Below are 16,281 nucleotides of genomic sequence, written 5' to 3'. Positions count from 1 at the left end.
AAGGCCCTCCAGCTATTCCATCTAGTCAGTTTAAGGGGGTGGTCCGGAAGGGTCCAACCAGGGCCAACAGTATGCTGATGTGGTTAACTAGCTGACTCAAGGGAGCTAATAGAGGAAAGAAGGCTTCCTTCAGAAAATGGAAGTCATTTCCAAATGAGAAAATGTATACAAATTTTGGCCAAAAAAAATGTAAGCAGTCAATGAGGGGAAAGAAAGAAAGAAAGAAAGAAAGAAAGAAAGAAAGAAAGAAAGAAAGAAATCTAAATACATTAAAGCAGGAAATTGGCTAAGGATGTGTTGGACCTTTGGATGAGAAGGCAGTTGAAAGAGGAAAGGTTAACTCACATCCCTGCCCTGCCAACTGCTCCACTCTGTCACATAGGAGTGAGACCACCTATAAGCAATAACTCATGGAAAGGGTCCTTGCCCTTGTCACATTCAAAAGAAGCAACCCAAAGGGGTACCATTCCCTTCAGAGTTGATCCTCTGGACCTGGGTTGTCAGTGGGTGTTCTCCAAATAGACTTGTATCCTGGAAATCATCTACAGCAATGGAAGTTCTTCCTCTTCGTGTGTAGGGCTAGCTCGCCAAACCATCTGATTACTCCACCCAACTGTTCTCCAGATGCAGTAGAAAAGTTCAGGAAAAGCTAACATTCATAGCCATCTCCTGTCCAGCCATAGTCCTGCTACTGTTACCTATATTCTTAAAGTAAACCCCACTGCATTTTACAATGGAAATGTGATGTTTTCCTTGCAGCACTAAGTTTGCCACTCAGTAGCAGTGAAAATATATCCCAAAGGGTTAGCTGAATAATATATGCACATCAAAAGACGAGTCTCTCATTTTTTCCTATATTTTGCTGGATATTGGCATGGATCCAACATACCACTGCAGTCGTGCCAGAGAAAATCAAAACATACCCTCCAACATTTCTCTGATCTCTCCCCCTCCCCACAAGCACACACACATCTGGCCACATAAAAATCCTCCCCCAGGCAATCTTAAGCATCAATAGACTTTCAGGTGCAGCTTTGCAGGGATACGCGGACTACAGTGCTATAAAAGCCCAATTTCAAACCTAATGTGATAAAAGTCATATTAGATACAATTTCTGAAATAAACATTAACACTTGGGGGGAATGAAATGAAAAAGCAGAGAGTAGATCTACCTATTTGGGGAAAACATGTGGTGCACTCCTCCAAGAACAGTAACCAATTTAAAATGCAACTGGTACTGGTGGTGTCAATGATTTCAATGCATTTTAAAAATCCCTGTGTATGGAAAGTTAACATGGCAAGGAGAATGTTTTAGCAAATCCTTCTGTCTGGCACTCAAGTTTTATTCATGCTGCAAGTTCCTTTTTTCTTCTTCTAATCTGCAGGAAACATCAACCCTGTTCAGGCATGGTGCCTGAAGGACGTATGTGCCAGCCCTTCTTGCAATGCTCCTGCCTGACCTTCCCATACAGCGGTACCTTGGGTTACAGGCGCTTCAGGTTACAGATGCTTCAGGTTACAGACTCCGCTAACCTTGGGTTAAGAACTTTGCTTCAGGATGAGAACAGAAATCGTGCGGTTGCGGCGTGGCAGCAGCGGGAGGCCCCATTAGCTAAAGTGGTACCTCAGGTTAAGAACAGTTTCAGGTTAAGAATGGACCTCCGGAACAAATTAAGTTCTTAACCAGAGGTACCACTGTACCATGAAGAAGTTTGAAGGCTCCCATACTCAACACAGGAAGGTCTCTGGCAGGGATGCTGCAGGTGGGACCTGCATGCACCCTTTTCTTAAAGGTACAAAATGAGTTCACATATCCAGAATGATGCTTTCCATCCATTCTGGCTGTTATTTATTACAGCACAGATCTTCAGATAACAGCATTATCATAATCCAGCCAGTGTTTCCTTAGACTTCTGCACATTTGAATTACTCGTCCCTATTTTCTTCTTTTTTTGTGTCACTTCTTTATCCGCTTTGGTCTTTGATTTTGTGTTCAAAAGCAAAGTAATTATATCGTGTTTTGAAGTGCTATCCTATCAAATTTCAGCCCGTCCTCCTAATTTATCAAGATTATAGAGTACTTAATTGCGTTCCGCAAAAGATTTGCAATCCTTTCCAAGCTTGTATTGTTTAAATATGTGATTAGCATACTCTTCACTGCAATGTCTAAGTCACTGGTGAGTCATATTATGCCTGAAATAGGCCACTTGTTATCCTCTTCATCGCTGACACTAGGCCATCATAACAACAATTAGTGTGCTTTGTTACCGCAAGCTATATTTCTGAGCTCTTGTTTTATTTAACTACAAAAAGGTACTGACACAATGACTTTGATTTGGAATTGGGCAAACTTAACGCTGTAGATTTCTGTGCCCCACACTGGTAGGCCTAACAAAATGTTTACTGCCTCCTGGGTTTCAGATGGCAAAAGGGGCCAGGCAGTTCTGAATCTTTGTTAAAGGACAGGCTACTACAAATATAAACAACTCAATTCTTTTTATAATTTATTATTGAAAGGCAGTTTACATAAAAGAAATCAATTCATTTTGCTTCTTGTAAAATCACAAATGAGGAAAAGAGGCTACTGAGTACCAAGAAGAAAAGGAAAACATAGCCATCTGGCATATTTAAGCCATTTAATGTACATTCTGTCCAAGCTAAATTCTGCTAAATACATTAAATTCCGTACTAAATTAAGAAATGATGGGCCAAATATCTCTGCAGCACCTGCCATGTGCAGGCTGTAGCTAGCTAAGTCTCTGTGTTCACTTGGGAAACTTGACAGGCTAAAACTGTGGTAAAATATTTATTAAATTTAAATCCTACCCTTCCACTCAAAGGAATGCAGGAAGAGGCCCATCCCTCCCTCCCTTACCTGGTATTTGTTGTTTAACAATATTGATGCAATTGCTAATCACATAATTAATGCAACACAAGGTGCTTGGTATTTTAAAATTTTGTCTGAGGGCAACTTTCACCTTTGGCCAGCTTTGCATGGGACACTTGCTAACTATGGCTTGGGGGACACACACAGAGTAGGCATATAGCCTCTCCTCTCTTTTTCTGATCCATGCAGATAATCTGTAGATGGGACAACTGTCTCCACCCTGCTCATCATATGGTCAATCTGATGACTGAGGTGGGGACAATTTGCATCTCCATTAGAATCCCCAAGTGCTGTGTCTACTTTGACTTTTTGTGTCTGTTTCTGCCCAAATTGGTATGTTGTGGGTGGGTGGGTGAAAAAAAGTGCTTGGAGTGCCAGATCAGAGCCAGGAATTAACCACATCAAATGCAATGTATATTTTTTGTTTTTGTTTGTTTTTTATATTTTTTTTATTTATTAAGGATTTTCTTGTTTTACAGTGTAATGCCTCGTATTTTTTCCATGTAACATTTTTACAAATCTGTTTCATTTGTTGAGACATTAGGGGGAGAAGAAGAAGAAAGGGGGAAAAGGGGGGTGGAGGGAGGGAAGATGGGTGGGGTCAGGTGGCGATGTTTCTATTATGCTTAATGTATGTAGAGTTTGGTGTCAGCGTTGCTTGTGTTGTTCTCTTGTGTTCCTTTGGTGGTGAGAGAGGTTGGGGTTGGCCTAGGGTGTATGCTATGCGAAGTTGTCAGTTGGTTCAGAACATGGCAGCTGGAGTGCTAACTCATTCAACGCTTGGGAGTCCCCTATTACAACAGCTGAACTGGCTTCTGGACCACTTCTGGGGACATGTTGAGGTGCTGAATAGTAGTAGTAATAGTAGTTATTAATTAAATTTGTATAATGCCATTAATCAAAAGATCATCAGGGCGGTTCACAACAGAAAAACATAAAATGAGAATACAAAAATACACAATGCAACAAAAACAAACCAATAGCCCCCCTCCCAAAAACACATTCAAACAGTCCCCTCTTGCCTTTTAATTAGATTCTGCTTTAGTTCCTAATGTATTCCAGATAGATTGATTAAAAATGTTTTGCTGTAAAATCACAGAAATGGAGGGAATCCAGTAGCCCTCCCAGTCCATCTCATTGCAAGATGAAGGAAATCCAGAGCTAGAGCATTCCCAGCAAATGTCTGCACAGTCTTCATTTGAATTTTCCTTTCAAGAGAGCCCACCACTTCCCTCAGTAATCTGCTTCCATCATTGAACTTCTCTTACCATTTCTCCTAGTACTCAACTGAAAACCATCCTCCTGTAAATTCAATCCACTGAATCTAGTCCTTTCCCCTGAGGCAGCAGCAAAAAACCCATTTGACTTCACCTAGGTATGACAGCCTTTCAGGTATTTGAAGATTGATATCTGTTGAAGCTGGATGGACAGATCCTGAAGCTGAGGCTCTAATACTTTGGCCACCTTGTGAGAAGAGAAGACTCCCTGGAAGAGACCCTGATGTTGGGAAAGATTGAGGGCACAAGGAGAAGGGGACGACAGAGGACGAGATGGTTGGACAGTGTTCTCAAAGCTACCAACATGAGTCTGACCAAACTGCGGGAGGGAGTGGAAGACAGGAGTGCCTGGTGTGCTCTGGTCCATGGGGTCACGAAGAGTCAGACATGACTAAACAACTAAACAAAAATCTGTTGCAGTCAGCAGAGAGAGGCATGGCCATACACCTGACCTTCCCACAGCAGGGTTGCTACAGCTTAGCAGGAGGGAGAGAGAAATGGGTGCAGTGGTGGGTTTATTGAGAGTGCTGGATCGGCTTGGCTGATGTGCCTACACAGTACAAACTTCTCCACCACCTCACTCCAGCAAGCTGCTGCTGCGTAGTCAACTTTGCCTTTCTCTCTCCCCACCCCTCACCTCTCCTGGTCTTCTCTTCTTCATGCTAAACCTATGCAGTTCCTTCCATTTCCCCCTCACAGAAACCAAGTTGCTTTGAGTATTTTCTGCTTTAAAATAAATCAAAACGCCAGTTCAAGTATGCAAATATGTTTGCCAAGAAACTGCAATGTGTGTGAATATTTAATTCCAATTATGGGAAGCAGTTGCTCATGATACAAGCCAGGTGGGTGGCTAGGGCACAAAATGTATCTTTGGTTGTGACAATGTCCCTGAACGTACCCCAGATCTAAAATACATTTAACTCAGGCACGATCGCCTGCATAACATGCTCATCACAACAGCCCACATGTCAGTCATGAGAGTGAGGCTTTAATGTGGATCAGAAGCAAGCCACAGAGTAGAAAATGCATGGTAGATGAATGACAAATGTAATGCATGTTAAACCTAACAACTTTGTTATATTGAAGACTTTAGTCCTGACTTATTCATGTTCTTCATTATATAATGTAGCACTTAACTATTTTCGTTCTTACTAAAATAGCGTTGGCAGTCATTTAGATAGATAAGCTTCATTTTCTCCTTTTTAGTTTTGACACTACATACATCCTTTCCCATTTTTCTCTACGGGTACATAAATTAAATACACAGTTATGGCAAAGTGAATGTTATTTTCATTTGTGCTTTTAACCTCACAGAGAAATCTTCTGCTTCACATTTTGAGAAGGCTGCTCTCAATCACTATGCCTCAAATATTATTGTGTGTTCCCCACCACTACCTTCCTGCAGATGAGCAGTGGCATAGCACTATATGATTTACTGCAGAACATTATTAACCAGAACTAACACAAGTATTTTACTGTATATGGTGATTACATAGGAAACTGACTTTTACATGGTTAGACTATTTGCTGATTTGGCTGAGCATTGGTTAATGCAGTCTTTGCCAAACTGGTGCCCTGCTGCAGTTTTTGTCTACAACTCCCATCAGCTCCAAGAAGCCCAACTGGCTGAGCTGAGGGAAGTTTTAGTCCAAACCATCTGTGGGCACCAGCGTGACAAAGCCTGGCCTAATTTGACTGGCAGCAGCTTTTCAGGTTCTTCCAGAGATCTTTCACATTTATTGCTGCCTGATCCTTAAAAACAAAAACAAAAGGAATTCCAGGAATTTAACCTATGCAAAGCACATGTTCTACCACTATGATAACATCCCTTGCTAATTAAGTTTGTGTAACTATTATCTTTGGTATAAAAATGAAATCTAGTTTTGAAAAACAGAAACCAGGGGAAGAAGGTTGGGATTCAGATTTAGGACAACTAAATCTCTTTGATTACAAACCATAACCCATTCACAGTATTTTTTTCTCTCAACCGATTTGTCCAATGCAAGCTTGTATTCCTATGCATGCATAAACAGGGGCCTCTCCAAGAGCTAGTTTAATTCTCTGCTCTTCATACGGTTGCTTCTTCTGCAGGACGAAGGTAGTTGAAAGGAAGTCTTCTTAAATGAAGGTGGATGTTTTGGAACCAGGGACCTTAAGATATTAGTGGCAGAGTATTAGGAAAAACATAACAAATTAAACAAATTAAAAATATGATAGCTAGAAAATATTGCTGAGAGATAAATTAATTACTAACAGCTGGGTTTCCTCCCTATCATACAGATCCAAAAACAAGAGAAACATTGCAACAGGAAGCTCTACTGTACACCTCCTTGAGATCAACGGATTTCATACTTCATGGAAGGTATTCCAAGCAGAAAGGACAAATAAAGATGGTATTTATGGGGTTGGGGATTGCTCAGTAAGAATCAGTAATTCTAATGCTTAAAAATTTCTAGCTGTGTACCCTGTTAACTCATGTTCTCCCAAATTAAGAGCAACTATTCCATATCCTAGTTAAGATCTCCACTACTTGAATTATAGTAAATGAAATCATTATGACTGCCTCATTTTAGTACTATCTCAAAACTGTGTCGCAGTGCCATTTTTCAGTAAGATATATACCTAAAATTCTGAAAAACAACCATAACAATCCATAATATGCTAAAATCATTCTTGCCAATTTACAGAGGTGATGGCAAGCTGTCAGACCACGAGTTATGGAGAATGTGGAAGCTGGCATGCTATTTTGTGATATTTCTGGTTTGCCTAATACAGTTGTTAATTTTCAGTTTCTTTGTGCAACTAAATGGTTTCTTGAACTATTAGCGCATATATAATTTCTCCACCTTTTGGTGATGAACTAACATTATCTATTCTTGGTTTTGCAAAGAAGCTTATAGTCATTGTGGTTGAAAGTACTACGCAAATGGCACTGAATCATCTCTGTCCTTGCTGCATTTTATAGAGACATCATACTGCAAAGTTCTCTTCAGCATCTTTACCACACAAAGCAGCTCTTGCAATAGCTGCATAAAATAGCTGCTTTGTCAATCATATATTTAAAACTAGAAAAGTGGATATATTCCCCTTCCTGTTTTTCTTGTTCTTTTTAAGCAGAATTCAAAATATTCATGGAATAAATATTATTTATATGTAATTTTATTCCCAAAATGAAGTTAATTTTCAGGACATTTCAACATAACTATTTTCCCACTGCCCATTATTCCAACCATCCCATGGCTATGACCCTCTGAGAGTGCAAGTAACTGTTTCCTTAAGATTACTAACAAGAGATAAAGTATGAGATAGAAAATCTTTTCATACATTATAACAGTTTAATAAATGATTTTTACAAGATCACATTATTACAACCCATAAAAATGAACAACAACACTAGTTTGGTATGGGGAATTTTTTTTCAATTTGTTTGTTTGGTTTTTTTGAAAAAAGATTAGTTTATTTATTTAAAAGCAGTGATTTTTAGAACTGCAGGCAGTCCTATGCATGTTTATTGAGAAGAACATCTCAGTATGGTCAATGGGGCTTGCTTCTGCTAGGTATGGTATGAATAGAATTATAGGTTTAATATCTCAAAATGCAGGTGGACTAAATGTGGGAAATTCTGCACATAGTATATCTGGCATAGTAAAAGGTCTCTTTTGCATCCTGATATGGTCCAGACACTTACATGAGTCGTTATTTTGAAAGCTTGTCTTCTCAAAAGTTTTTTTCTGGCCATGCCATTATCCATGGCCAAATTACAGGCTGCGGTTATAACATCTGAATTATGTGGTTTCGTCTGAGTAGCATAATATTCCCACTGAAGTCAGCAAGGGTTTGGTTCAGATACAGAGGATCTTTAAATAAAAGCCCAGTGTGGATTCTGCTTGTTGCCATCACAAATTATAAAAGACTTTCTTCATCCTCACTTTTAACTGCAGCCTCTTTAACTGCAGAGGGGCACTGACTTTCAGGAGTGGCTTTCAAAACATGTGGCGGCTGTGAGACGGGCAATCTGGAAAGACTCAGCCTATGCTTAACTCAAAGTTCCCCAACCTGGTGCCCGCCACTATTTTGGACCGCAACTGAAATCACTCCTGACCAATGGCCATGCTAGCTAGGGCTGATTGGAGTTGTAGTTCAACAACACCTGGAGTGCAACCTTTCCTATCTCTTCAGCTGGAGAAGAAGAAATAAGGCTTTTCAATATATGATTACATTCTACCTGACTTGAACAGACCAGAGCCAAGGCTATATCAAATACTTAGCATCATCTCAAGTTTTATAGGCAGATGCCAACTCGAGTCTAATAAAACGCCCTTTGGTCACTTTTCCCAAAGGCTGGACAAACAACCTGGAAACCTTTTTTAATCCAGCTATCGATCAGCACATCTAGTCTCAAGTCTTTGCCATGATTAATTATCACTTTTAGTGACTGTAGAAAGTCCCATTCAATAGGACTTGCTCCTGAGGTACATTCACAGAATTTCCGTTTTGGTCTCAGTCCAATCTTAGAATCCCATTACTTGGTTTTTGACTCTTTAATATCATTAAATAACTCCAAAAGAATAAATATCACATTTGCTCTTTTTTTAAGGCTCCAGACAGGAGAGTTTCATAACCCTAGCTGGAGATGTTGGAACTGAGTGCACACCACTGAGCTACAGAGCTTCCACAACATACCGTTATTATCTAGATACTTACAATCTGGGGCTAACATTATATGTAAGTCTCAAGATTATTTCTGTCCATATGGGAGAAGGGGACAACTTCCCTGCCATTTATACACTCATTACTGTCTCCTTTCCCACTCTATTCCCATTTGGTTTTCCACTTCATGTCCTTTAACCCTTTCTGCTGTCTGTCCTCTCTGCTTCAACAGACTTTATCATTCCTACCATTGCAGGAATTGTGTTTTGCATCTCTTTGACCCAGAATCCATTTGCCCACATTTTGTCTTTACAAATGTCACCAGATAGGAAAAGGACTACTCTTCTCTTAGACATTTCATGTCTCTCAATCCTTATGACGTCTCCTGACTTTTTAGTAGTGTCATTCTAAATGGATGAGATTTAATAACCACAGCAATTATAAAGTATTGCAAACAGAAACATTTTCCAAGTTTAATTTATCTAGAACAAGGGACAGGACTATTTCTGTTGGAAATAAAGTCAACTTCCCCCCTGAAAATCATATGCAACGGTTGGATGAATACCATCTGGTATAAGCAACTTATTTTTATTTAACGTGTTAGTATGTTCCAGCACTTTGTCACTTGACTTCTTATTCTCAGATGCGGCCTCTTAATTACCTGACATGAACAGATAAAATGAATGCAACTGTCATAACAGCTACTTTGGAATCTGCTTAATCTTATGAGTTGATCTCTGCTAAACTAAATTATTTTTATGCTGTTCCAACTACCTTTTAAACACGCAACTGCTAGGCTTGGGCATTTATTAGTTATGTGAGATATATGCTATATTTTATTGAGTTAGCTGTAATTTTCACTAACCCACTCTATATTCCTGACTTACTCTGTGAAGCTCTATTTAGCATATTGAAGTTTTGTGGTGCAGAATGTATATGCCGCTTTTACATTTCTGGTTAAGTATACATTCTTTGGCTATCACAGGAGTGGGGAAACCATGGGCCAAATGTGGTCCCTCATACCTCTCTATATGGCCCTACAGCTCTCCTCGTGCCACACAACCCCTTCAACAACAAACACTCTCGCCAGGCCATTCACCAGCTCTGCTTCACTATCCCTGAGCTTTCATAATGGGATTAAGTCTGCAGCTGCTGCCTGTTGCACTGCAGTCCTCCCCACCCCCTGTTATCATTTCTCCAAATGTATGTTTCACAACAAATGTTTCCCATGTCAAAGGCTGCTCACGGAAACATTTTCAATCACACGCAGGGGCTTCTGCACAGGCAGTGTGAGTTTCAGGGCAGCTCTCCCTCAATCCTAGGAACTGGCTTCTTGGGAATTATTAATAGAGTCAAAAGTCCCAGTGGAAATACAGACTGAAGTTCTAGACTTTATCCATTCTGTTTCTGGGATTGCTTTGTTCTTTATCCTTTGAATAATTAAACATGTTTAATAATATGCAAATAATATATTTCTCTCCTCCCATCCTGAAGCTAAGAAATAACACAATTTAAACAATAGGCATTTTATTTGTAGGGTCGAGTATGGCTGCCCCCCGCCCAGCTGCAGACATGGGTAGCATACCTTGCTCTGTTAAGAGTTTTCTAAATTAGCTTTTTTTGTTTGTTTGTTTTAAATCCCCTTTGTAGCTTTCAACAGCTCCTTGATACTTTTTTGGGGGCACAATTTGCCCCAAGAGAATGTTAAACTTAATTAGCCTGTGATCACTATAGCTCGACTCTAGTTACCACTTGAATAAACTCGGTTGCTTCTCTTAGAATTGCAACTGAGAATAGGCTCTCTCTGTCTGTTGGGTTCAAAAAAGAAATTATTCATTGTAAAATATGTTCTCAACTCTATGAAATATCATGCTCTTCAGTAGCTGGTTTCTTCTCCTTTACCTACCTCTCTCTCTTTCTCTAAAATAACTCTTGCTTGTTATGAAGTTCAAAATCTAACTTTATACAAAAGAAAACATTAATTGCAGGTAGGGGAAAACCTGTCTGATTTTAGATTTAATATAGCTTTAGCCTGAAGTCTAGAAACAAGTCTAGAAGCCAAAAAAAAAAAAAGGCCTGAATCCTATTCCCCTTTAAATGTCTTTCAGATACCACCAACACATTGCACAGGCTTACAAATCTTCAAATGTACATCACAACTTATTAGAAAATAAACAAACTAGAGGGGCAGCTATGTAGAGTGGTATAAGATTTAAATCATAGAATTTTAATCATAGAGTGGTCTATGATTTAAAAAGGCAGAAGCAACAGGAACAGGCTGAATTTGGATGATAAACTTCTTATACCTGTTTGGCACTGCAAAGTTGCTGTTCATTTTCAGCCATTAGGAGAAAAAAGATACACTACCTTCACTGAACAAGCTCAGGCATCACCTTAAAGAAATGTACAATGCTACAGGTCTGAAACATATGACCTAAAATCATGAAAAGGTTATTAGGAATGCATGGCTGAAGTAGTATCTCTAGAGTGAAGGGTGCATTTGGAATGGCTGATCTGCTGAACAGTGAAAAAAAATCTGTCAATCCTCCTCTAGATCATTAAGTTCAAAGGTAACCTAGCAGGTACAAGAAGTACAACCAGATGGTGTTTTGGCTTTTTTCTTTTTTCTTTTTGGAACAAGTGATGTGCCTTAACATCAGCTGCTAGAAACTAAAATATACAAGGCTGGAATCAGAAGCTTCTGCTATGTCTGGCTTCTTAGTCTAAAAGCTAAAATAAGCATAAATAAAGCATAAATTCCCGCTTTAAGATGGGATCCCTCTAGGACAGAACTGGGGAGGGGAGGGCAGAACTGAGAAAAGGAAGCACTGCTATATTGCATTTCAATGGTGACATTACCACTCTCATCAATTAGATTTGCTTTTCTTTCTTTCAGAAAGATCCCTGCAACCTTTGCAGCCGCTGCACTTCCTAAATGAAGGCACTGGTCTTCTTCATTTCCAGACACACAGACTCATCCTAAGCACTTATAATCAAGGGAAGACTTTACGATCTCCTAATAAAACATAATGGGCCGGTAAGCATCGCAATGTAGAATCTCGGGCCAAAGAGTGATTTCAAGGCACTCCACTTGGCACGGAAATGAATAAGGAATTCTCCTCTTTCACCTAACCCTACGCACCATCTTCTGTATCACAAACAAGCACCATCATACTTACAATGGTCTCAAGAATTCAGAAAGCTCCAGAAAAGATTGTTAAAAGTTCATCCCATGAAGGATGGTCAAGAGAACAAAAGGCGATGGCAGCAGCAGCAGAGAAATATGAATCGGAGAAAGAATGTCAAGCCTTGCTCAATGGGGAACAAAGCAGCTGTTGGGTACAAAACAAGTTTGGTACCACAAGTAGTCCCAATGAAGAAGCACCACAAACAGCTTACAAATGTGAGGAAATACTTGTCTTGCTAACTATTTACTTTTAAAAAACTCATTAGGGCAACAGTTCCAAAAACAGCATTTTAAAAAACAAATCCATCTTCAACAAGGTCCTAGAAGTTACAAACTTAAAATGCCATCGGCATTTTCTTTAAAAAAATAATAATAATATATCAACATTGTTCTCTTCAGTGGTTCTTAATCCAAAGGGATTCAGGGCTTCTTCCCCCCATTGCCTCTGGTATACTGTTCTATTCCTAGCAAGCACCCTGGGGAATGGAGTTTTATTCCCATCAAGGGAAAACTCTCTAGCAGCCTTTTGAACAGTACTTACTCAAATATGGTGGTTTGTAAGGCGCTCGTGTATTAGACAGCAGTCCATCCAGTTCCTTCCTCTCCAGAGTGCTGTGAAGGGCCTTCTCTTTGCCAAAGGTGGAGAAGGACCTCTCTGCCCCTGGCTGGGCTTCTGGTGTTTCAAACACTTCAGTGTCTGGAACAGAGTCCATACCGGGCACATGAAGATTGCTGCGGTAATCCGCAGCTTGGCGTCCATCAGAAGGGACAAAAGAGGGCATCCAGCACCGATCCGAGTGGCCCAAGGCTTTACATTCCTCCGTGCAATTAGAGAAGAGATCCATGCCTACAAGCAGGAAAGAGAGAAAAACTGTAGATATAATCTTCAGCATCATGACCAGCTGCTGATGTATGGTGATCAAAAAGGAGTTGGGTGTTTTTTTTCATCACCTTCATTCTCCCAATAAAGAATCTGATCATTCAGTCTTCAAAAGACAGCACCTTCATTTAAAAAGAAAGGAAGTGCTAGAACGCTCCACAAATGGCAAAGCAAGCATAAGATGACAGGAAAGATTGTTATTATATATATAATAAAATATTGCGAACTTCCTCCATCAAGCTATCTGGGAGCTGGTCCCACTGTGTTTGATGGTAATGGCAGCGGCTTGATGCCCAACAATCGTCAACAAGGGGTTAGTATGACACAAAAAGGGTGGCATAGTGGGGAGGAAAGATGAGAAAGGGATGTAACTAAGTGGAATGAAATTCCACTTGTTCGGCTAGTGGAAAATGTCAATATATAGATAGGCTAAAGATTAAGGACTTTATTTTGGAGGAAGGAACATGACCTAAAAGAGCCAGCCTTTGGCACCATTTCTTCCAAGTTATTTTTTCTGCTACCATCTACTTTACAGTCCCTTAAGCCACATTAGTAGCTGTAAAAAAAAAGCCTATTGTGAAATTACTGTAATTAGTGGCACTAAGGGTAGCTGAAGCCTGATGCGACACAGATCCAGATACTATTGACAAACGTGTTAATGCTTACTCTATACCAGCAAACACTGGTCCCTGCCAACATGAAACTGTTTGCTTACAAATCCTTTAAAGCTATTAGAATTCTAAATGACAAGTGAGACTATCTTCCGATAGGCATTTCAATAGACTGATTCCTTTAAGGCACTAGGACAGGTTTCTCGAAGGAGCAGTGATGGTTGAAGTCGTTAAGAGTGGAATGGAATAACCAATGTTTGCTCAAGAGTGATATTACTACATGCTTAAGAATTCAGTGGTCAAAAGTTGTTTTTCATGGCTTTGCTTGAGGAAAGAATTGAAAGGTTTTAGAGCTGAATTTGTACATGTAACAGTGGAAGAAAGCCTCGTGTTGACTTGGCTGGACAACAACAGTAATAAAATCACACACACACCCTTCCCTAACACAAAGCTTACCGCTCCAACAAAACACCAAAACTCATTAACACTAAAGATACTGTTCAACACCAACAAAATGATCCACACAGCCTGGCCACCATCAGATGTTCATCACTGTAAGCCGCAGATCGTCATTTCCCAAACCTAGAGCCAAGACTCACTGGCATTGCATCATGGCAGCCTTGCAAGTCAGTTGGCAGGCTGCGGACTGCAGAGAAAGGAATAATCTGCCACAAGACCTTTAAAGTGTACAGCTCCTCTGTGTCAGGATTCGGGAATGGCAGCTGGTTCCTACAGATTACATTTTCCTGATGAGAAATTTCTACTATTTTTAATGCAATAGAAAAGACTATGTAGCCACTGTCCTAAGTCAGTATCAGCTATCCCCACCCACACTACCCTCCAAGCAAAGATTCATATTAAGAATTCTGCTGCAGCTTTTATAAGTAGAAGCAGTGTCTTAGCAAATTTTCTGCAAATAAGGTATCCCACCCAATTACCAACAAGTGCTTGATAACTAGAGAAACATAAGGGGATTTGTCTCAAGATTAATCTCACTTTATAATGACAGTTTTATTTTAAATTAAGCTTTGTGCAATACAAAGTCTGGATTTGACTGTAACCTTCTACTGATAATTGCTATGCAGAAGTCTGGAAGTAAATTACTAATCGGTGAGCTGTTGAGGAATGCAAACGTGAACGGCAGCTGGGATTAAAGATTTAGGGGAGGAATAGCATCCGAGACATACAAATGGTTTGTGAAATAAATGGCTAGCTTATTTCTTTGCTGACACAATGGTAAAGAAAAGGGGTGGACAGAAAAGGCATTCTGAGACATTTTCAACATTTCTCCAGCAATATTCCTCTCTTTATATAATAAATCCGACTAGTAACTTTCCAGCAGATATTGCAATTGCAAAGCTGATTTTTAAAACATAGCTTAACATTTATATTTCATAAAAAATGAAGCAAATATAAAGAAATAAGTCATAATATTATCCAGAAGGATTTCAAGTTTCATTACAGTCACAATCTCTGTATTTGTTCAAAAAGGCTTCTGAAAATAAATTTCAGTTTTGGAAACTGACACAAAGACATGAGAAAACAAGTAAAACTATATTATATTCCTTGTCTAGGTCATTCCTCCCCCAATTCAAAACTACCTGTTTGCAGTTGTGAAACATCTATGAAATTGTAAACTCCTTTGATTTTTGCTGCTAAATGCAGTGAATTAAACATGTTGTACAATGCTGTGCAATAATATAGTATAATGCAAAATAGGAAACTATACAATAGCTACTATAAATAGGTATAATCAAACCCTAGTTAAGCACTTTAAGTTCCCATGTCATCAGGTAACTGATAATAACAGGTGCTATCCACCTGAGTGACATTCAGAATAGACCCATTGAAACAACAGACTGAAGTTACTTTCGTGCACTGATTTCAATAGGTCTGCCCAGAACATGACTAATGTTGGATATCAGCCACAGAAACTTTTAAAATGCTGTTCTGCTCAGAAAAACTACCATGATTTCAATGGGCCCTACTCCCAGGGGTATAATGTTTGTGATTCAGGTGCTAAACTCTGCCTGAATCACATCCTAACACACACACACACACACACACACACACACACACACTCAACGTAAGTTAGGCAAGCATGGATTTAAGGGTTGTTGCCAATGGCAGGTTGCACAACCAAAAGTGTTTCTTCAAGACCCGGTTTCCACCAACTTCTACTGCCAAATCCAGTGGTGAAAACTGGGTGGCTCTCCTTGTGCTAGCAAATGTGTTTTTGCTAGCATAAAGCCAACAAAATCCCAATTGTTTAGCAAGAGGAGAAACAAAATGTCTCTCCCACCCAAACCTTGAAGACTGAAATGATCAGACCATTACATCCTACAATACAATATAGAGAAATGAAGATTCTGGTTTAGAAATTGCACTGGCAAAAATGCAGACTTTAATTCAAGTTGTGCATTCTCCCATTTTTAAACTGTCTATAGCAGGGTGACATTTTACCAAATGGTTTCTAACAGGTGTTTCTTCATGGTGTCATAATGACCTAGAATTGGAGCAATAGAAGCACAGCTGGTGATGCATAGATTCAGTAAACAGAGAGATTGTGAATGGCTCGGTGTCTGGGAATTGAATTGGCTCTGGGGTGTGTGTTTTTTTGTGTTTTTTTCCAGATCAGATTGCAATGTAGTTTTATGGCAAGCTAGCAATCTTATGCACGTTTACTCTGAAGCATGTCACACTGTATTCAATGAGACCTATACTCTAACTGGTGTTTTTAGGATTGCACATTCTGTCACTCTCATGTAATATTTAATAATGAAAACCTT

At 39.5% G+C, this 16,281-nt stretch overlaps 1 protein-coding gene across 9 annotated transcripts in view; it reads right to left on the bottom strand.

The window, feature by feature from the left end:
* The window catches only part of PCDH10 (protocadherin 10), a 55,714-nt gene that overhangs the window by 24,245 nt on the left and 15,188 nt on the right, over positions 1-16,281 (bottom strand). For 4 of the 9 annotated variants that reach the window (XM_082237568.1, XM_082237569.1, XM_082237570.1 and 1 more), the window contains exon 4: positions 12,543-12,848. The exons of 4 other annotated variants lie outside the window; for them this stretch is intronic. In XM_082237568.1, the coding sequence (XP_082093694.1) occupies positions 12,543-12,848 (306 nt within the window). Of the gene's footprint in view, positions 1-5,132; positions 6,316-12,542; positions 12,849-16,281 lie in introns of those variants that run through there. One more of the 9 variants, XM_082237567.1, reaches the window with a different exon arrangement.

Source organism: Podarcis vaucheri (genome assembly GCF_965113315.1).
Source record: "Podarcis vaucheri genome assembly, chromosome: 9".
In the NCBI taxonomy this organism is placed as follows: Eukaryota; Metazoa; Chordata; class Lepidosauria; order Squamata; family Lacertidae; genus Podarcis; species Podarcis vaucheri.
The sequence above is the reverse complement of the archived record's forward strand: the minus strand, read 5'-3'. Positions and strand labels throughout refer to the sequence as shown.